Source organism: Rhinolophus hipposideros (genome assembly GCF_964194185.1).
Source record: "Rhinolophus hipposideros genome assembly, chromosome: 4".
Classification (NCBI taxonomy): domain Eukaryota; kingdom Metazoa; phylum Chordata; class Mammalia; order Chiroptera; family Rhinolophidae; genus Rhinolophus; species Rhinolophus hipposideros.
Window position 1 is genome coordinate 34,412,571 of NC_138050.1, and position 22,778 is coordinate 34,435,348.

Sequence of the window (22,778 nt, forward strand, 5' to 3'; positions counted from 1 at the left end):
TGGTAAATATAGATTCTAATTAAAAATATTTTGACAACTGCCTGACAATTCCTAGGACTTAGAAACGATTTTGGCTAATATTTAAAATTAAACAGTTTTTTTAAAAAAACATTATTCAGAAAAATTAAGAGAAGCTCTTGTCTCTTAAGGGAAGCTAATTCTGCAACGGATATTTTCCATCAACTATGGTTGGTAAGAGTAAAGTTTTATGTATATCAACATTAATTTTTTTTAATGCATATATCCCAAATAATGTTTCAATCTTAGTTTTCTTGATGTTCATCTTTTGGGAAAATGTTATTATTAATGTGTAATAATCTGTATTTCAGTATATATCAAAAGCTCTAATATAAGTGTTCTCATAGTTTTTACACTTGAATTTGCATAGCTACCTTGTTAAATGTAAGGTAGGGATGGCCTTTATATGGTTATCAAATTATCTTCTTTTTTTAAGAGTTTAAAATAAAGGTGCTATTATAAGAAGTTTCTCACTGAAAATACTAAGAGAACATATTTCCTAGTATAAAAAAGGAAAGTAATTTAAGCTGCTTTTACACAAACACAATAAAGAGACTATGTATATGTATATGTACTTTTTAATTTCTAGAGACAACTTTATATAAACGTGATTGATTACTAGTCAAATCTATACAAAACATTTTGATAATCCTAAGAAAGTAAAAACAACATTTTATTCAAAAGGTTATAAATTCAAATGTAGAAACAGGGACGTGGTAACAGAGCTGGTAGTACTGGCTTTTCCTAATAAACACAGACCAAGACAGAGGTGTCAGAAAAGGTGCCACAGAAACAAGTAAACAGAAATACCCTAATGTCCCCTATGCCCACTCCATTTCAGATTATAAAGCACCTGTTATAATGTACTAGAGTTTAGTGATTTTATATTAGAAACATTATAAATATAGCTTTTTAAAAGAATCTATCCATAGAAAATATTATACATATAAAATCACTGTGTATTTCAAAATACTTTAAAACCTAAGAATTTTGTAAAAGCATACCTATCAATATAAAACAGTATTCTTTCTCTACATCAGTTGTTTTTATTTTAAATCCACACAATGGTATTGAAAGCCCATAATAAACCCAACTGACTGATACACTGACATCTGAAATACACACACATACATATACACACATATATATATAATTTATATACACTCACACATACATACGGACACACATTTGAGTCTTCACAGAACAAAAGCAGTCACTGACAAAGCATGTTTTCATAGATATTTGTGCTAGCAAAGTGTTTCAATGTGGAAAAATAATTCTGAACTAAATTCTTCTAATTGAACACAGTGGGCGTAATAGTTTTAGCTGCCTATCACATTCTAAACACACTTCTTGATTGCGTTACAGTAAAAGATTTAAATATTCATATATGAAATTCCTCATGTTCCCTGTGTGAAGGGCCTATTCTAGGTTAATTATGGAATAAAAGGGGTTATCAGGGTATGGCTATGATAACAAAGATTTATGAGTATGCCTACAGTCCTTATAAAAATACTTCACCCCTTGTCTATCCAACTTTTCCTCTCCAACGAAACATGCAACTTGAAAGAAAATTCTGGCATCAGATTTTACCGTTTACACCCTGGAAATTGTGGAATGTCAGTACTGAGTTCTATATCAGGGATGCGAGGGCACTAGCAGCCAAAAACCCAGGCTTTCTATCTGTTTATTTGATATTTAATCACAATAAATTCCTGATTAGATAAACAATCACAACTTGCTTTTTAATGGTATCGACAAAATAACTGATCTTCTGGAAGAGCTGTCGGAAATGTTTTCCTTGCCTTTGGATTTAGCTGATCAACTGATGTGCTTGATAATGTTTATCCTGGGAATGTAATGTGTGTGTGTGTGTGTGTGTGTGTGTGTGTGTGTGTGTGTGTGTGTGTGTTTCAGACTGTAGCCTCATCTAGCGGACCATTTAAAATTTGTAAGAGAAATAATTCATGAGAAGTAAAAAACACTGCAGATAAATAGTCCACTATTAGACAATCCCATAAAGTAAAATATAGTAATTAGAGAATCTTAAATATAAAAACAAATCATTTACTCAATGAAGGTTACTGTGTTTTAACTCAACTTGGTTAATTTTTTTAGCTTAAAGTTTTAAATAATCATGTATTTAACAAAACTATTTTATTTTTTGGATGGGTTATTGAGAATACTGGAGCTTGTATTAATAAGATGGGTTATTGAGAATACTGGAGCTTGTATTAATAATTTAATGTGGCCCTTATAGAAATAAATGAAATAAAAAGCACTAAACTGTTATGGGATGGGGAAGGAAAAATATCCTTAAATGTTTCCAAAAGAAACATCAGAGGCAAATTTGTCCTGAACCCCTCAAATTGAGCCATATGCCCTCTAATATATGAATAGGCACTTTAAAATCAGAACAGGGAAATTTATTTTTTCCTCTTTTGCATGTAGTAGACATCTGCTACTGTAGGAAATCTCTAGGACAAGACAAAATGCAAATAGAAACAAAGGAGTGAATTCTGTGTCTGACAGGTTAAAAAAACTGAACTGTGATTAGTTATTAAATAATGAAAAAAAGTATGAATCATTCCACCAATTGTGTGATCTGGGAAAGTCTAACGGCTTACGTAAGTGACTTTTAAAACAAGGATGTTTGTTATCTACTCATCCAAACGCATGTCTAACTCTGATTTTCAAACATATCCTCATCATTGCCAGTTATGCTAGTTTTCTGGCCATGGGGATCACCTTCACTTTCTAGCATAAAGGGTCTCAAGTAGATCACACTACCTCTCTCAAGCCCCTGACTGGGCTGAAGGGGGCATATCATTTACAGCGGTAAAGGCCTCAGAGTTACTGACCACTGCTCTCAGAGAAGAGAGCTGTTCAAAGGGGTGCCATCTGGTGCCGCAGAATACCACTCCTGCCCTGTGTAGGATGGCAGAGGCAAACATTCCTATTGGCTAAAGTTTTAGCTAATTGGCATACCTCATAGTAGAAAAATCTGTACAAATCCCACAGCTGGCATTTTTAAGTTACAGCAAAAGGTTCGTTTCTTATCCCCTCCTTCTCCTGACCAAGGACAGACACCAACATGGGTACTTGAGCATTTGTGCACGTTCTAAATTGCCATTAATGAAGTCTAATTAGGAAAAGCAACAGTTATTTCCCTAACCATACCAGGCACATACAAAACACGTTTGGATTCAGTGAATACCTCCATTTCAGTATGTGCAGTATGTGCCACCAATTAATGACAACACTGAGAAAATGTAATAGTGAAACACCAACAACTTTTAACATTTGTATTCCTCAACACACACATGCGCATGCACACACACACACACACACACACACACACAATATTTTGGGGCTATTCATCACTGAGGAGAGAGCTCAGGTTTCTCCAGGTACATAATTCACCATCTGAGGAGGTGCTGTCCAGGTGAGTTAAGTATAAATTAGGGTGAACTATGTCTTCAGCAAACCCATGACAACCTAGCCTGATGATGCCATCTGTCAGGGTTTACTCCATGTAGGATATATGTTAAGACTGTGGACCAGCTCTGCTCCTACAAGCGTTAGCATTCGCTTGTCTTTTCATGGAATATGAAAGGTAAACTGAGGTTTCTTTCGTGATCGTCATTTTCTTGAATGGCAGATTTTTCTTCCGTCGCTGTATTAATGTCATCTGAATATGCATCTTCGTCATCGTCTTCATCCCTTGAATTGCCCTCCAGGCTGTGTCTGATGCCATAAGTGAAGTAAATCAGAAAACCTTTTAGATAACAAAATATCAACGTGTTAGATGTGTCATAAAATGACTGTTTCAACATGGAAAATTTAATACGGAACATAACAGGGCTTTTTGCCTTCTCTTTCTGTGCTATTTTAGAAGAACAGAAGGCAAGTACAGGATACCCCACAGAAGGTCCTTGATTAATATTTTCCAGGTAGAATGCACTTCATTTTCAAAACCCAACATTTATAGAATGTGTGTTTCTCTCAATAAGTGTTTTTCAGATATTCATGTAGAAAAAAAGTATATTTGTGTTATCAAAACTTAATACTACACTTTAAACAAAAGGACATGTGGGGCAAAATCTTAAATTACATCCCAAATACAAGCAGTGGATGATCAGAATCACTGTCAGATACGTCGGGAAGCATGCCCTGTGTAAACAAGGGGCACGTGGGTGTGTCTTACACATGTTACTACCACCAGGCGAGGCCTGATAACTGTGTATACAAAGCAACTGTTTATTAACAGCCATGCTAGCAGAGATTAGAAGGAAATGTTTCAAGTATCCTCACAAAATAGTTTATTACTTATACATAGGTATACATAGGCATTTTGTTGGGTTTTAGCAATATTTTAAAAAATTGGTTGAGAGTTTTGGGTTGATATGAAATGCATTATAATTTCCCCCTTTCAGAATAATGGGAAGTAGACTACCAACCAGTGTTTTGGCATGTCCAGTTATTAGGAATGATTCTATTTCCTCTCCTGTCCTCAAGATCTGGCCCTCCCTCAAATAAAGGGACCATAGTCAACATTTTACAAAGAAACTGAGGCACGAAACCAGGGAGGTAACTTGGCCTAGGTCACCCAGCTAATAAATGGCAGAGGGGGATTCAAATACACAGAGACTGGCTCTGTAGTTCACGTTCTTAACCAAGATCAAGTACATTAAATCATAGTGAGTTACAATTTGAAGAAAGAAGCAATGGAAGGCAGAAAGTATGGAGAAGCTTACTACCAGATTAGAAAGAGATTCTTCTGGACTCAGGGTAGGGGAGTGAATTCTCTAGACTTGTGCCCTGGGATTTAGCCTAAGCTTCCTGGAGCCACCTGGGGAGGTGGCAGGACCCCAAAGGAATGGCTGTGTGGGACATCCCTGAGGGAGTAGCCAATTGGTAGCTGATTCCTGTCAGGAGCTTATCCTTGAAGCAATAGAGCCACTTACCAGAAATGGTCACCTTGACAGAAAGAGAACCGTTTAGTGTAACCTGGATGGATGGATAAGTTTTGACCCAAGGCACCCCCCCAATTCCTTGGCACTGTGTAAGATCCCCCAAAATACAAGCAAAACTCAGTGCTCAGTGCTTGAGTTACAACAAACTTTAACTCTTAATTCCCAACTCAATTTTCACATAGAAAACTGAAGAGGTTACAATGAAAAACAGTGTAATGTAGAAATAAATAAGCTCATTCATATTATTTTATGCTAAATTCCCCTCCCTCCCAGGCTCTCATAATATGAAAGATAGATATCAGAAAAGAGATTTATTGCTAATAGCACATTCAAAATGTCTCCAGAAATTTCCTGGCACACTGGAAGGCACTGGCTTTGCAATCAGAGTCTTGGGCTGCCATTTATAAGTTAGATCCTTTGACATCTGGGGGCTTCATTTCTCTCATCCATTAAGCTGCAGAAAATAGAACCTATACGGTGCTACAGGCATACTGAGAGACACTGAATTTTAAAAAGGCATCTGAAAACATCTGGAAAAGTAAGCCCTCAGATGTTCTAAAAATTGGGCAAGGAGGAAACTGGAAAAAGCCTTAATTTCCAGGAAGGGGGAAGGGACGAATCTTTCTAATCGCAGTGCATGGAATTGGAAAAAAACCTAAGTTGAGAAAGCTAAAATATTAAAAGACATACCAAGTGCCATCCAAATGCTAAATCTGATCCAAGTCTCTGCACTCAACTGGACCATCAAATAAATGTTCACCAGGATGCTGAATGCTGGCAAAAACGGTAGGAACGGAACCTAAGGGGGGAAAACATCTTCTTAAATATACTCAAATTTTGAAAGCACATTCCCCAAGTTATTCTGACATGGTAGTAACTAATTTGACACTGTATACACTTTGACTTTGTTTCACTAAGTTTATATTCTTACAAAAAGGACAACCTGAATAAAACTCATTCTTCTAGAGAATACGAAGGGGAGCATGACATTTTACACTAATTATTGCAGCCCAAAGCCACAGGGAATTTACCCAGCCTTGTGATGTCTGCATCATCACCAAGATGCAATGGGTTTTAGGCTTCAGTTTAGTTTAGGGTCTACTGATTCAGTTCAGACATCAACAGGACATGCTTCTGGAACTCTGGATACACACAGCATCTCAGGGGATACTTCCAGAAAACTCTCTTAAAGCTGAAACCTGCCCTTAGTTAGAATGGCACAGGATAATTTCACTTGATGTGGAAGGGCTTTTGGTGAAAATAAACTTCCTGAGAGGGTCCTGAGTTTTTAAAACAAAATAGTCTAATTAGTATTCTACTACTGTAGATTATTTGAAAAGAAATTGGTTTACTACTATGTATACATAATAAGATATTGATGGGAGAATATTCATAATTTTGAAAAGGGAAGTAACACAGCCAATGCAGGGAGAATACTTATGACAAATAGGTACACCTCAAAGAATTGTGACACTCTTGGGCATTGGTTAACTTCATCGGAAGTCCTATTTTTTTTTTTTTTAAAGAGACAACTCACAAAAACTAACGTACAAGAGAAAATGTGCATTAGTATTTAGCATCTCTAATCCTCATTACACATACCATAAAGGCTACTTTATGTTGATTCTGGGGCTGCCTCCAAATGATGAGAACTATGACAATGAAGAGAACAATGAATAGCACGAGAAGAGCCAGGCTCCATGCTTCCAGGCTGGCGATAGTATGGACTCCGTACGTGGTCAAAATACTCAGGCCCAAAACAAGAAACGCTGCAGAGGAGATAAGGATGCAAAACAAAATCAGCACACACACTTCACTCAGATGCTTCCATTCAAATAGCCCATTTTGGTAGGACATCAAGTTCCTTCTTTCTTGCCAAATACTAAGATTCTTCATTTCCTTTATGAGCAGAATGGTTGATTTCACTGATTTAAGAAACACTGCTTGCTGACTCATGACTGTCTCCCCCTCAGAAGTCAACCTCCCCTCTGCCACTACCCTCTTGCTTTTTATGCCCTTTGTCCGCCCGTGTGCCACCTGGGTCCTCATCTGCTACTGTCCCAGACTATATTACATGGATTAATGGGAAGCTGTCAGGGATGGATAATTCCCTTTTTTTAAAAATGGGAAATGGCAAGTCTACCCATTTTTAGCTGTTGTTAATACTGATTGTTAATGTAAACAACTAATATATGATCTGCATCTTTTCTCCCTATTTCACCGAGTGACATCACCACCCACCCACTCTATCTCTGACCATCAAGTCTGCATTAGGAGTCCATCCTATGGGCTCTCAGAGGCCCCTAGCTTGCTACCTATAATCCTGTCTGTAAAGCTCAGTGAGTCCAAGGGCCATCTCTCTTGATATCTCAAGATATCAAGAGATATCTGTTGATATCCCAGCAGAGTTCCTAGCACATAGATGATGCTCAATAAATGTTGCTGAAAATATGAAAGATTACACAACTGTGGGTGAGCAGACACGGATGTTCTATATTGCCTGCCAGCCTCCTTGGGTCCCCGTTCCGTGATTGGCAGCTGTCCTTGGCCTGCCGCGTTCACCCAGGGAGCTCCCTAACAGCAAATGAAATGTACCGATTTGGCACTTCTGCCACTCTCACCTAAGGGAATTTCTTCCTGTCATCTTCATTTACTCAAATGTGATACATTTATCTTACTAATACAAATATGATATCCAGTCTAGTGACCTGTTAGGTGGAAATTTCAGGGCTCCGGGTAGTTGCTAACATGTTCTCGGGTAATGTGAGGCCTTTTGTCCTCTCTCACATCATACCTGCTCTAGCCACACACATCTGTTGGGTCTTCGTAATGCATGCAGTGAAAGCACTTACCAAGGAATCCGACTAGAAAGCTCACGAGAGAAGATGACTGTTGTGTAGGCAGAGCCGAGGGGCTGAAGAGGAATCGCAGGCTGAAACCCTGTCCTTGCAGCATGATGGCCTGGGATGCACTTTCCGAGGTTGCACTGGCAAATGATCTCAGAGCTTCTTTCTCAGGAGAATATTTGGGCTGCTCATAAGGTAAGCCGGGCTGGTACCTACCCCCAAATAAAAGTCTGTGTCTTTATTCTGAACGAGACCCTTGGCTCAAATGAAATGAGCACCTAAGACTCTAAATGAGGTATCTTACAGTGTCACAGCTTGTGCAATATCTCACCACTTCTCGGGGAGTCCCGCCCCTGCTCAATATAATATATGCACCAACTCTGAGTTTCCTTTGATAGCCATTTATTTAGAAAGTTATATATTAGATGCAGAAGGGAGCTACATTTTAAAGTGAGACAAGTGTGGTAATAGAGGATTATTCTGAAATATCTACATCCAAAGGAAACGTGGTTCACAGGAACAGCACAGAAACTGATTAAGGATCAGCTACAGAATAACATGTAGTCTTCAGTCTGGCAGCTAAAGGCCTCATCACAATCTGCCTCTCAATTCGCCTACCCAAGTCCTATACCTTCACCCTGACTCGCTCGCCCGCCATTGTGCCACTTCCCAATCCCATGAGTGCCACTCTCCTTTATTATTTTATCCTCTATAGCCTGTGTCAAGATATCAGCTTGCTTCACCTGCTACTATCTGCCCCAGCCTCCCCAGGGTGGTCTCTTCCCTCTGAGCAGCCTTTACTTAAATTGAAAGGTAACATTTGTCCTCCATCTAAGGAATATGCTCACTGAGAAAAAAATGCACAAGAGTACACAAAAGAAAATTAAAACTAGTGCACAGTGTTCATCACTGATAACATTTTGGGACAATTTCAGGAGGGCATAAATGCATTTATATATATATAAATATATATATATGTATATATATATTTATATGTGTATAAATATACATATATACACATACAAAAAGTTGATTTCTTCATGTACATTTATGTTATTATTTAAATAAATTCAGATGCTACATATAGCTTTATATCCTGAGACTGATATATTTCTCCAAATAATAAAATATCACTTTCTTTGTTGTAGAAGAGGTCACTGAATAAATGTATCCTCATGTATTTCACCATTCTCTTATTGATATTCAGGTTAGTTCAATTTTTCACTAATGTAAATTATCTTTTCCATGAACATTCTTTACATATGTATATCTGTGTGTGCCTCTTTGATTAAATCTTTAGTATAAAATCTCAGCAGTTAAATTACTGGGACAGAAAGTATAATATTCTTAAGTATCTTTATACTTAAGAATAAGTGTAAACTTATACTTATATACTTATGTATACTTAAATGTATACTTATAAATGTATAATTATACAAATGTATAAAATGTATACTTTATACATTAGGAGAACCTGCCATTCACATAGATTGTGACAACCTTTCACTAATTATCAACTCTATTTGATTCTTTGTTAAGGACCAAGTATGATTATTATACTTCATATTGATGTTTCTATGTCCATGACCTCTTGGCTCTGTGAGACTGCTAACTCCTTAAAAGTAAGGATGGTAAGTCCCAATTTTCTTTATCCCCTGGGCCCCACATGGATGTGTTCTGAAAGCACATCCTTCAGAACCATCTGTCAACGAGGACAACTCACCTGAGAATGAGAACACAGGCTGCGACCAGAGAGTAGGCCAGAAGAGTGCCAATGGACATCATGTCCACGAGTGCCTTCAGGTCAAAAAGAAATGCCATCACAGCTAATGGGAAAAGAAAAGAATGGTGAACGGCCAATGATAAAATTCTATACACGGTTGATAATGTTCAAGTCAGGAACAACTGACTGACATTTTTGTTGTTTTAGTACCAAAGTTAGTCAAAAAAAGTATAGAAAATGCATTTCTCACAATTAATAAGATGTTCTTTAGGTCATATAAATTGCTAATAAAACTTCAAAAAACCCCATTATCTGATAGGTAACTACTTTGATTTATAAAAATCATCCATTTTGATTACTTGAAAAATATTGGCTTGACAAAGAGTGAAAATATTATATAACAGAATACTCTCTTTTGATGTTTCAGAAGAAAAACATTGCTGAAAAATATTAGCTAGCTCCCTTTTTAAAACCATAAAGAATTCAAACAGAAGAGCTTTCATTATAAATGATACATAATCATTTTGATTTACATCTGCATTTCGAGTTATATCATATACAAAGTAAAATAACTTCCAATTAAATTATGTTTCTTATATACAGGTTAAATTCTACTTTGATTAAAACCACACAATCCAGTAAAACTGACTAGATTTGAGAGCTCAGTTTATGGTCCTGTATCCAAATCCCAACAATGTTAAGAGGCAAAATCTACTTTACATACTGGAATAGTTAACTTGCATTTAAATTTTTTTTCTCCATTGAAACATCAAAATAGTGATAATATTAACTTGAATTTACCACGCAGCTGTCCCTAACTTAGTAAGTAGATAACACCACATTCCATTTATATGGTGTTCTAGACCTCTTTGCAAGCTTTATATCTATCTCTATGATCTTATTTTATATTCAATTCAATGATTCTGTGAGACAGGAAAAATTATTTAGGATTAGCCATATAAAATCACCAGTATTTGACTGTTTTTGACAACAAACAAACAAATGAAAAACAGTTATTTTGCATGGCTTGCCCTAAGGATTATTATCCCCATTTTATAGACAGGTTAACTTAGCAAAGTTACAACTACTAGGTAGAAACAGAGTTCCACCTAAAGTACATATGCCTCCTACAATACTAAATTGTTCCTTTAAATACACCTCATACCTACTTTGAAAAGTCTCCACTGCTAGTATATTGTACATTAAATTATTAAAATTTCAATACATTTTATAAGAATCACAGCCAAAATAATGTTGCCAAGACAGAAGAAAGTAATTACCCATACAACCTCATCTAATTAAAAAATAAGCAAAGTAAGGTATGGGAGTAAAAAATAACAAAAATACAATATTTTATAGCATTAAAAAGCCCTTTGTTACCATTATCTTCATTTAATTATTAACTTTAATATCTTCTTATGCTGCCAGATTAAATTCTTCCTGAAGGAAGAAGGACATATTTTTAAAAATTCTGAGTATATAGTAGAGTATTACTGGGCAAGGTTTTGTTGGAAAATATAAAGTTTGTGTGGAGTTAATAAAACGTGTAATCCTTTGTCATTATTATAAAGTATCTTTAATATAATAATGCACTGTTTAATAATAAAATGGGCTTTAGATCATCTAGTGCAACTTTTATTTTATGGGGGCAGAAATCTAAGCTCTGAGAAAATAAGTGACTTGACTTTCCAATCTTATGTCCAATAAAATGCCAAATTTATTAGAAAATATTTACAAAGTGAGGCTGTTTAGGCAATTCTTTCTTACTCTGGAAAAAAAAAAATCCCATTTCATACATAACTAACTACTAGCATTCTCTAACCTAATTTCCCAACAATTTAGTGCCTGAGCAAAATTATCGTTTTTGGTTTGAATTTCTACTACTAAGATAGTTTATCATTTTATCTACAAAGTTTGCTAGAGTCTTTCTCTTGCTTCCTGTAAAAGGACATTTAAGCCATTCTGTTGAGCTATAGAATATCTGAAAATTTGTGCATGGAATAAGAGTCTGTCCAAATGCATTTTACATCCAAAAGGTAGCCTCTGGAGTTTTAGACCATGACTTAAATACCAAAACTGTTGAAAGAAAAATAGATTCCTACTGGGGTTTACTCTTAGAAAACCATGTCCCAGGAAGTGGGGACATCTACCATACCCACAGCAGTGACTACAACAGCCAAGTATAAAGTATCTTTGACATTTCTGATGCTTAATTAAGCATGGGCAAACTTTAGCTTTTCATAAATGCTATGGTCCTTTAGCAATATTCAACTCAAATCCTGAAGAAAAAAGAAAGCATTGAATCATTATTCTTAATGAATAAGTCAAAAATTAAGTAATCATTCTTTAATTAAAATTATATGTGTTAACAATACAATTATATATGCTAGTTCATCTGTCTGAAAAGCATTTCATATCTGTCATACAGTGAAGAACAATTAGAGCCATTTACACATTTGTTAGAAGCCCAAATGGTTAAATTAACAAAATAGCAAATAAATCCCAAAGGGTCAGTTAAGAATGAGTTTCAGTAAACCACTGCCACCACAATTTTCAAATGTAAGTAATCCCAATGCCAGGACCTGAATTTATCAGTGATTTTGTTTTTAACTTACATGCACAGCAAGCAGACCCTCCGTATAAGTCATGCATGCGCAAGAAATGTTCAAGTCGAATGTTGAAGAAGCCTATTTTTGTAAAGCTTACCAGAAATGAACCCTGCTGTCAATGTGGCAGCAACTGGTGACTGCCTCTTACTCACTCTGGCAAGAAATCTAAACAGTAAACCATCCCGGGCCATGGCAAACAGAATTCGGGGTAAAGGAAACATAGAGCCCAGAAGACTAGAACAGAAAAATTCATAATCCATGTGTGAGTTATTACAAGCAGTATTCCAGACAGGTACATACAGGTACAGACTAGACACACTAAAGTGCAGAACCTATGCCCCCCAAAATTCAAAATAGGAAACATTCACAAAAAAAGTCATTGACCTTTATGCACATCAAAATAGAAAACTACCTAACTGTCCATATTTTTTCAGAATCCTTGATGAGAAAAGATCCCCAATTTTCTTAATGAAAGTAAACTCTCACCTGCCACAGCACCTGATGATAAAGTAGCAATTATTGGTGTCTTCGTTTTGGAATTGATTTGACCTAGACATTTGAAAAGCAACCCATCCTCTGCCATAGCATAGATTACACGAGGCATTGGGAAAATGCATCCAAGAAGACTGAATAAAAAGCAAACACATGCAGTATGGCAAACACATTCATGCAAGATTACATCGCAGAATTGAAATTAAGTAATTGTATAAAATTCAGCATCACATATGTGATTAAAGTCATGTTATTTTTAAAACGTATTATGATGGGCCATTTAAAAATATCTGCCAATATTTACTACTGTGCTACTTATTATTCTGTTGCAGATATTTGCTTAGCACAATTATAAGACTAAAAATAACAATGCAAGTGATTTTTGCATGCCCATGATTATTACTGAATTAACATTAAGTAATTAAGACTTAACAATCAACCCAAACCAATCATATCATTAAGACATTATTAATGGCAAAAACTCAGAAAATAAAACTCCTAAACTGATAGGTAATTAAAGAAGAGATTAAGTAATTTGACTTCATAGAATAGTCCCTTCATTTATTTACTTACGTATTTTTATATTTATTTTACAATTATTTTTCCTCATATAGCCTGGTCTTTGTTCAAATTAGCAATAATTCCAAGCATCATAAGATAATCAAGATAGAGAAAAGATTTAAAAAAAAAAATCAGCTCACTATAAGATTAGTACATAGATGTAGCCAGGATTAAAAGTTTAAAAAAATGTAGATGTTTTAAATTACTTGATTGCTTATTGGCTGCATTATTCCATACATGACCTAGTTGTGAACAATAACTCTTTCTTTAAAAGAAAAGAAAATATTTTATTTAAAAAAATATATCTTCTTCATCTTTTAATAAAGCTGGATTGAGGTTGGCCACAGATAAGTCTGTGTTTGTCTCTTTTAGGACTGTGATGGCAAGTTTAGATTTTTGTTGTCACAGTTCAGATTTTTGAAACTATTTGAAACAATTCAGAATAAAACTTTTCACTAGCAGATGGCTGAGAAACCAATGGGGGTAATTTCTAATTGCTGATTCACATGATCTTGAATAGAAAATGAAAAGGATTTTGAGAAAAGAAAAGTTAGGCTGATGAATTATAGAAAAAGATTTCTTTTTCCAATATCAGACTTTTAGAAAATTATTTTCACTTAAAAAAATTAGTAATCAGGCAGATATTAATTTTCTCTTCATAAAAGTGCTATACCGTATAGTACAGTATAAAACTAGAATGAAATATCTTATGATCATATGTTAATTTGAAAGGTGAGTAGTTCAAGAAACCTGAGAAATGAATTCTGAAGTATCGATACAAGCAGCTACTGAAAATCCGAACACTTGAGATTGAGTTACTTTTTTCTTTTCACATAGCTATTATAAAAATTTCCATCATTAATTTGAGAATAATAATTTCTATTTCTAGACCAAGTTCACTCTGATCAGTGCTAAGAGAAAAAGTCTCAGTGTTTCACAATAAAAATCATATTATATTTAACAATGCCACAGTATATAGCTTCCATGAACACAGACCTCATATTGCTTTAAAAGGCAACAGAAAAAAAATGTCAAGTCTGTACCTAAGGTCTCAGCTGTCTGTAGCTGAGTGACACTAGAGCCAGTAGTATAAGCTTCTTAAAGTTTTATAATGCAGACATATATGAACACGTATGACATATACAAGTGTGTACGTGGGTGCAAGTGCCAATGCCATATGTATTTCTACTGAAGAGTGGACTACCATTATCTTGAAAAACTGACTCTTAACTGATGAGGAGGGGAGGACTTTATCACTTAAGATTAAGGCAAGCAATTCTGGGCAAACTATTCAGAGAATACACAGTTGCATAATATGTTTCTCGTATTAGGATTATCTTTAAAACACACAAAAGGAATTCTTTAGACACTGTCTAAACTTTGCAGTAACCCAAACAGCCCCTGACCCAAAGGTAATGAAACGTACCTTGCTGACAAAGCACAGAGGGAGCCTGCTGCCACGACATATTTGGCAGGTCCCCAACCAACATATTCAAATGCTACTGGAAGTGGGCTTTTTTCATCCAGTAGGTAGTATGGCATCATAAGTGTCAAAGCTGCAGAGACCCCAAAATAGGCCATAAAGCAAACAAGCAAAGAGGTCACAATTCCAATAGGAATAGCTTTCTGAGGATTCCGGACTTCTTCACCTAAGGAAACATAAACAAAAGTTTTGTATGTTTAATAAAACATTAATTGGTAAAGCATTAATTCTGCTCCTCCTCCAGAGTAATTCTACTCTGCTTTTGTTCCTTCTGTTTTCTTAACTTAATCCATCTATTCTATGTGAAATTTTCTCTCTTCTTAAGGATACTTGCTATGACATAAAAATCCAATTCCAGAAAGAAAAAACATGATAGACCATTACTATTAAATGTTTAACAATAGACTCCATTTTGAAAACGATTAATCCACAGAGATTAAATGACTGTCGTGATACTCTTAGGTCCTTAAATATGAAGGCTTCAGATAAACTTCTACCCAATTCATCTATTTATATTAAACTCTAATTTTAAAAGAAAATAGTATATTTTGGATCCTTCCAATAAGATTTGGCATTTGAATCACCTAAAACACGGTCAATTACAAGGCCATGCAAAAATATGAACAGAGCAGATACTTAGGAGTGTGATTCTGGAATGATTACTTTGTTGTATAGGATAAAGAGAAATATATTTTGTCCTACTAAAAAAGAGACAATTTAAGAGCATGGTCATCATTTGTTAGTCACTGTGATAACACTTGCAGATAGAAGATTAAGGATAATAATTATGACTAACATTTATAAAGTATTTGATCACTTGCAAAGCATTTTTCATGCAGAATTCCCTCACAGTATTTTTTCATATGTATCTATATCTTAGGTAACCTTCATGACATTTGAGGGGTGGGTACTGCTCTCCCAATTTTACCAATGGAAACCAAGACTCAGCGAGTTTCAGTAAATTCTTTTTATTATATACAGCAGGTGTCACAGCTGGGGCTAGAATCAGCTCCACATCTCATTCTCTTTTCTTGACCCTCTGCTGCCACCCACGGGTCCTCAAGTGGTACAAAGAGCACCTTTTCCTTCTACCTAGAGCCAAGACTGCTCTTACCAGTTGTTGCAATGCAGTCAAATCCCACAAAGGCATAAAAGCAAGTTGCAGCACCAGCCAAAGTTCCTGCAAAGCCGTAAGGCATGAAGCCACCAGCCCCATAGATACTTGTTCCATTTTCACACGGCGGCTCTCTAAGAAGGAGAACAAATGTCCAAATGTCATTTTCATATGAAACTGCTTCTTCTGGTGATTTGTCTGAAACTACATCCTCAGAAGGCTGCTGTGTTCATCAGCTTTTTGAAGTTGACATACACCAACCTAAAAGTAAACCCTGAATCTCTGACCCTGTCCTAGAGACGGTGGTATTCCCAACAATGGCACCATCTCAGGTTACAGATCAGGTTACAGACACTGATGTTAGAGGCTGACTGCATTCGCAGGAGGTCTAGACCCACTGTGGCTGGAACACACAGCCAGACAGGATTTTGAGAATACAGACTCCATCTATGGGCCATGATCTGAAATAAAGACTAGAAACTTCCATCTCTTGGACAACTGGGCAAACTGCACATTTAAACAATTTACTGTGAAGACATTTGAAAAGGTGAGATAAAATTCTCTAGGCTTGATTAATAATACTGAAGTTGAATATTTTGTTACATGCTAAAAATTGTATAAAACCAGAATATTTTTTGCCTCATCAGACAGCTCATGTAAAGAAAAACATATGGACATACCTCACTCCATGTAATAGATATTTTTGTAATCATATTTCATATACACATAGGAATATTATGCTTAAATAAATCCTATGATGAAACCTTTCATATATAATTGTTATTAATTTAATCTTTGAGACTATCACGTTTAAAATGAAATGCATGGATAAGTTTGCTTATGCAACTACGTAGTAACATTCTCTAGAAAACGAGGCCTGAAAATTACTACAAGGCTGAAAAAAACGCAATGAAACCGAATGGTGGTCGCAAGAGAAGATCCGAAGGACACATGGCTCAAAAATACTCATTGTTATTTAGAAATGGCAAACCTTTGGAAGAAAAAAAGTATTTTTCCAATGGTTACAATCTCCTTTCTGTCCCCTAAACCTGGAACAGAGATTGAAGTTGAGAACCAACAGCTGCATGGTTTTATAGCTGTGCAATAGTGAACATAGCTATTTATGTTTGAGGCCAGCCTGGGAAGAAAAGTCCTAGGATAGAACAGACCCTCAGAAAGGTCTCTGAAGCCAAAAATTTCATAACCATTGTTCTAGAGGAAAATGTAACATAAGACAAATTAAGCAAATTAAGGAAAAACTCAGAACAAGAGGGGAAAAACCCAAATGCTTTACCTGGCACTTGCTGATATATTTTTGAGAAACTCTTCACTAATCTTCCAGTTTGCCACATTTCCTTTCACAAAGCCAGCAACCATAACAAAGAGGAGGACCAAGATATTAACAGCTGTGAAGATTTTATTCACCCAAGCAGACTCTTTTACTCCAAAAGATAAAAGACCTATAGGAAAAGAAAAAATAATTAAGTTTTTACGTGTAGGAAAGATAATGGCATTTTGAGGCAGAGGCTTTATTTCACCAGCATTCATCTATTTAACTCACATTTCCCCTTTCTATTACAAAGTCTTACCCATTGCCTGTGAAATAATGTCTTCTGAATATAACCAACTTGATTTTAGAAGGCAGATGATGCTCACAGATAGGAAATAGCACTCTCCAAGAAATAAATAAATCTAGTAACTTTGGCTATTATTACCAACAGGCAGGTAGGGGTAAAGTAACTTAATTTTAATGAAATGTTGTTCTAAAGACATATCAAGGTTAGTAGCTGCAAAAATTTGAAAGTAAAAGCTCAATCGAATATGATTGCATTATATTAACTAAATATATCAACAAAATAATTCCTCAACTGTCACGCCAAACAGATATTTAGTTAAATTGGTTCTCATTTTAATAGTTTTATATTCTGATTATAAAAGTAATCAACTTCCTGTTCAAGTAAGTTGGAGATACAAAAAAAAATATGAAGGAAATAAAGATCAAAGGTAATTCCTCTCTAGAATTTTGCACATATGTGCATACACACACACACACATTTTTCATGTCAATAAATATATAATCTTATTTTTAACAGCCGCTTATCTTCCATATATGGAGACACTATAATTTAACCCCTTATTTATAGACAATCAGGTCACTTTTAGTTTTTTAAAACTATAAACAGTACTGACCATAATCAGCTTTGTATATCTTTGTACACTTGCTAATTATCTTACAATAATTTTCTATAAGGTAATACTGTATCAAGGATATGCACTTTTATACAAGGCTTTTGGTTCATATAGTCAAAACATTCTCCATAAAGTTTGGACTGATTTAAATCATCCATTTTTTTCTGTTAGGCTATTCTTGTTCATACTGATTTATAAGATTTATTTATATAATAATGCTATAAGCACCCTGCCTATCATGTATTGCCTGTGTTTTTCCCAGTTTGTTATTTGCTTTTAATATTAGTGTTGATTATATATGTGCAGTCTGCTCATATATAACATATATATGAATAAAATGTATAATAGGAAGTTTTGATCTTCAAAGATTCTAATAACAAAGTTATCATGGAAGCTTAGCCTATATTTAAAGTAAAGACATGATGGTCAGTGAACACAGGACAATGATGGAGGCCAAGGCCTGAGTCCTGCCATCGAATTTAATGATTCTAACTGTGTCACAGTCACATGCTTCTCATTGTTTAGAGATTAAAGCCAAATATTTTAAGTTCATTGAAACCACCCTTAAATAAAATAAGATGTAACTAATTTAATGGTAGCTAGGCTGTTTAGAAACCAAAACAAACAAAATCTATCACCTGCTGAAAAACAATTGATATGATTTTCCTTGATATTAGAAGCAAAATGCCAATTTTTTAGACCTATAAATTTTGTTCGTGTCTCTAACTCTATCCCTATATGAAACATTTAATTAATGACTAATGTTTTTAAGGGTAAACCTATTTTAAAAATTATATAATTTTACAAGTCATTATAGAAATATCTTTCAATCATGTCTTTGTAACCAAGGGAGAACGTAGCTGGAACTAAGGTTGGAAAGGAAAGCGAGGGGCAGATTACCTGGGGTATATCAAGTAGGAAGTGGAAACAAATATGGATTTTATTCTTAGTGCAATCCTTGATACATTCAAACAGGAGTGGAGGTAGAAATGACAATCAAAACAGGAAATGTTCAAATATTTAAAAACAAATATAAATGGACAGTAGGGTATTAACTATGCCTACAAAATAAAATTATCTGCCATCTAAGTGCTTACTAGGTACCAAGTCTGTACAAGATACACACTGATATCTATGGATGAGCAGACTGAGTCATGGAAAAATTAACTCACTCAGTGTTCCAAAGATAGTAAGTAGCAGAATGGGATTAATGATCTGGGTACTCTAACTCTAGTTCCTGTGTCTTTCTAAACCACTATGTTACAGTACTGATGAAAATGGAAAAATCCTAGTTATCAAGTACATTGTCTATGTAATGTCTACATTAAAATACAACAGGTGGCTTGAATGTGCTTCCTTTTCAACCTGGTGCCTACATTATATAGATGATGGCACAAATAGAATTTCTTCTAGAATTAGTATGCGTGGAAATATCCTTACTTATTCCAACAAAACGAAATAATGCCCAAAATTACATGTTCTTCCCTATTGAAACTTCACTGCCATTCTGGCAAATCTCCAATCAGTATTATAAAACTGATGTGCCTCATCCTATTATTTAGTTCATTCCAGGTGTCATTAACCCAGAAGTGCTATTTCTACCACTCCACACACTTAGATTTATTTTTGAAACATACCTATCACATAAATTGTGACCCTAGCCAGTGGTGAGGACCGCAGATCTCCAATAATAACCTGAGTGTACACAGATGCTGCCTAGTTTGGGGAATTTAGGCCCCAATTTTCATGGTAACCTATTTTCCTGGGACAATTAGTCTGGCTTATCATACGGAGAAGTGTAATTGGTTTTCTTACCTGCTAGAAGTAATATAAGGCACACAGCAAAAAAGTCAGGGTACTCTGCAAGGCCGGCATAATTTATATTGAAGTATGTCCTGAAAAACTGACCAATCTGTTTGTTAAGAAGTTCATCAAAGGTGCCACTCCATGCTCTTGCAACACTTGAGGTACCTTCCCAAAACACAAAACATTCAGAGAATACAAGGTCACTGGGAGAAAATTAACATAACATCAATTATCACTCTATTTTAGGGTAAACATGGGCTAGTTCAGACAGAACTAAAAATTTTAATCACATATAAAATTATAATGTTATAATTATACAACAGTAATCAAATGCTAAAGTTCATTAAGTGTGGAATCAGGTAATTTTATCTGCTGTAAAGAACTATAGTGTTTTTTTTTTTTTTTTTAAATCACAACAGGTTTTCAAATTCACTAAAAGGCATATTCACAGATGAAGCAGAATCACCCAATTTTGCAGTTAGGAGGAGACATTTTAGAGATGAGAACATGGAGACACCCAGGAATCAAGAGATTCACTCAAGATCACGTAGTTGAACTAACGCAGACCCACAATGGAACCCTACAGACTCTGACTCAGGAGTGCTATTTTTACCATTCCACACCATGAGATTGATTTTTGGAAACCTACCTATCACATAAGATAAAATAAGATTCCAGCCAGTGATGAAGGCCCACAGCTCTCCAACAGTAACATAAGTGTACAAGTACGCAGACCCAGTCTTGGGAACTCGGGCGCCAAATTCAGCATAGCAAAGGCCTGCCATCACAGAAGCAATGGCAGCAATGAGAAAGGAAAGGACGATACTGGGGCCAGAATCAGCTTTGGCAACCTCTCCGGCAAGGACGTAAACCCCAGCACCAAGAGTGCTTCCAACCCCCAGAGCAATGAGGTCCACAGTGGATAAACAACGGCTTAATTTAGAGTCTTCTAGACTGTCCAGAACCACAATTTTTCTCCGGATCAGACATCGGGCAAAAGACAGCGCTGCTCTGCAGGGAATCATTCTGAAGAGGTCAACCTGAGGAAGAGAAAGAAGGGAGGAGGTTAGGAGCTGATCTGGAATCATCATCCCTCCAATCAACTGCCCAGGTTCTCAGCACAATTATGGCTCCTGGATTTTTATTTTTTTCACTTGTTGTTAGAGGTGTGGCCCGGAGCTATCAGAAGGACCGCTTAATAAGCCAAAGGTGTGAATTTGTTCGAGTTCACTCATACCGTACATGCCCTTTTAGAAGAGACTGCGACAATGGCTTATTTGGGTGTAAAGAAATAGGAGAATGAATTTAAGTATGAATTTGTAGTAAAATACAGGTGCTTATTTATAGTTACTTGAGATCTCTAAATAAATAAATGAACCCAAAGTCCATGCCAAGTATTATGTGTTCTTTTTAAATGGCATGAATAAAGTGAGACAGAAAAGGTTCACTCTACCTCTACCACCCCGACAGATCCAAACTGCCTAACACTGAAAAAAATTATCAGGTTTTAAAACAAAGTATGGATTTTAGTAGGAAAAAAGTATACACATATTACAGCAAAAAGTCTGAAGCAAAATATATAAAAATATTAACAGTACTGATCTTTGGGTTGTGGGCTAATTTTTACTTCTATGTATTTTATGTAATGTGTATTATATTGCTAATATTATATGTATTTCTAATTTATCTCTGATGAATATGTGCAATTTATGTATAAAAAAGTATAAAAGTTAAAAAGCCCTCAATGGCCTTGTATACAGAGATATAATTCAGCAGATTAGAAAATAACTGAGGAACAGGGAGTATAATGGTATATGCAGCTTATCAGTCAATATAATCAAATGTATTTAACTGTTAGAAGTTCAAATTCATGTTTGCCACTTCTACTGCATTGTAATCTACAGAGGTTGAGCATAGCACTATCCCTTTCAATCTCATTATATTCATTATCAATAATCTTAACTCGTGAGATCACAAATCTTCTCCGATGAATTTAGAGGTTTCACAACCTATAAAATAAACCCTTAAACATTTCTCAACTTTTATCTCTGCAAAAAAAACCACCTATTATTAAAAATTATTTTATTTTAAAATAATAGATAAAATAAATTTTCTCTACTAAATCTAAATGACTTGTTGCTTATAAGAGATATATTTTCTGGGGCATGAATAATCCAGTTTCACACTAAACCTAGTAGATAAAGCTAACTTACTGAACATTATTCACACATCAATACAAATGCAAGTCCCTGATACTGAAAGCAACTCAAAGAACACAGAAAAAATTCCTAAAGAAAAATGAAAATGACTTACAAGTTCCCTGACAATAACAATAAAGTCTGACTCATCAGTGTCTTCCACACCACCTGACAGAATGCCAAGCATGGCACTTCACAAATACTTGTGGAAAAATTTGCAAATACAGATGACATTTCCAATATTGCGATATTTTGGCTTCGAAAGTCAAAAACTCTCAATACTTCTATAAATCAACTGTGTATCAATTTCTTCCCCTAACTATTCCTCAACTTACTATTTCTCATATAAGATAAGGTAGAAGATATCTAGAAGATCATGATCAAGAAGATCAAGATCACATCTAGAAGATAAGGTAGAAAAGTGTTCTGCTTAAAAAAATAAATATGTGAAAAGTTGAAGCTATACAGAGGTCAACTGATGTAGGCGGGAGATTGAATTGTGGGTATTTACTAAATGCCGACCTTCCCGAACATTTAGGTGGTTTTATACGAACAGAGACGTGCAAAGATAAAGATTTAGGGACCACTGACAATGAAAAAATGCTCAGAAATGATCTAGATCCATTGAATCTAATAATGATTTAAGATCATGTGAAAATGGGACCCAACATACACAACTTCAGGAAACTAATATACAAAATTAGGCATACCTGTTTGTCATTTGGCTAAATAAACACTGTCTTGATAAAGTACTTGACTTAC

General features: G+C 35.3%; 1 protein-coding gene across 6 annotated transcripts in view; it reads right to left on the reverse strand.

Annotated features, from left to right (window-relative positions):
- Positions 1-578: 578 nt before the first annotated feature.
- SLC7A2 (solute carrier family 7 member 2) overlaps positions 579-22,778 on the reverse strand; it is a 67,951-nt gene continuing 45,751 nt past the window's right edge. For 5 of the 6 annotated variants that reach the window (XM_081045688.1, XM_081045686.1, XM_081045683.1 and 2 more), the window contains 11 exons: positions 20,468-20,858; positions 19,828-19,983; positions 17,117-17,282; positions 15,823-15,956; positions 14,652-14,874; positions 12,270-12,406; positions 9,564-9,666; positions 7,847-8,052; positions 6,597-6,763; positions 5,685-5,793; positions 579-3,796 (listed from right to left, as the gene is read on the reverse strand). In XM_081045688.1, coding sequence (XP_080901814.1) covers positions 3,600-3,796; positions 5,685-5,793; positions 6,597-6,763; positions 7,847-8,052; positions 9,564-9,666; positions 12,270-12,406; positions 14,652-14,874; positions 15,823-15,956; positions 17,117-17,282; positions 19,828-19,983; positions 20,468-20,843 — 1,974 coding nt within the window. In that variant the 5' untranslated portion in view covers positions 20,844-20,858 and the 3' untranslated portion in view covers positions 579-3,599. Of the gene's footprint in view, positions 3,797-5,684; positions 5,794-6,596; positions 6,764-7,846; positions 8,053-9,563; positions 9,667-12,269; positions 12,407-12,658; positions 12,799-14,651; positions 14,875-15,822; positions 15,957-17,116; positions 17,283-19,827; positions 19,984-20,467; positions 20,859-22,778 lie in introns of all 6 variants that reach the window. The other variant, XM_081045687.1, reaches the window with a different exon arrangement.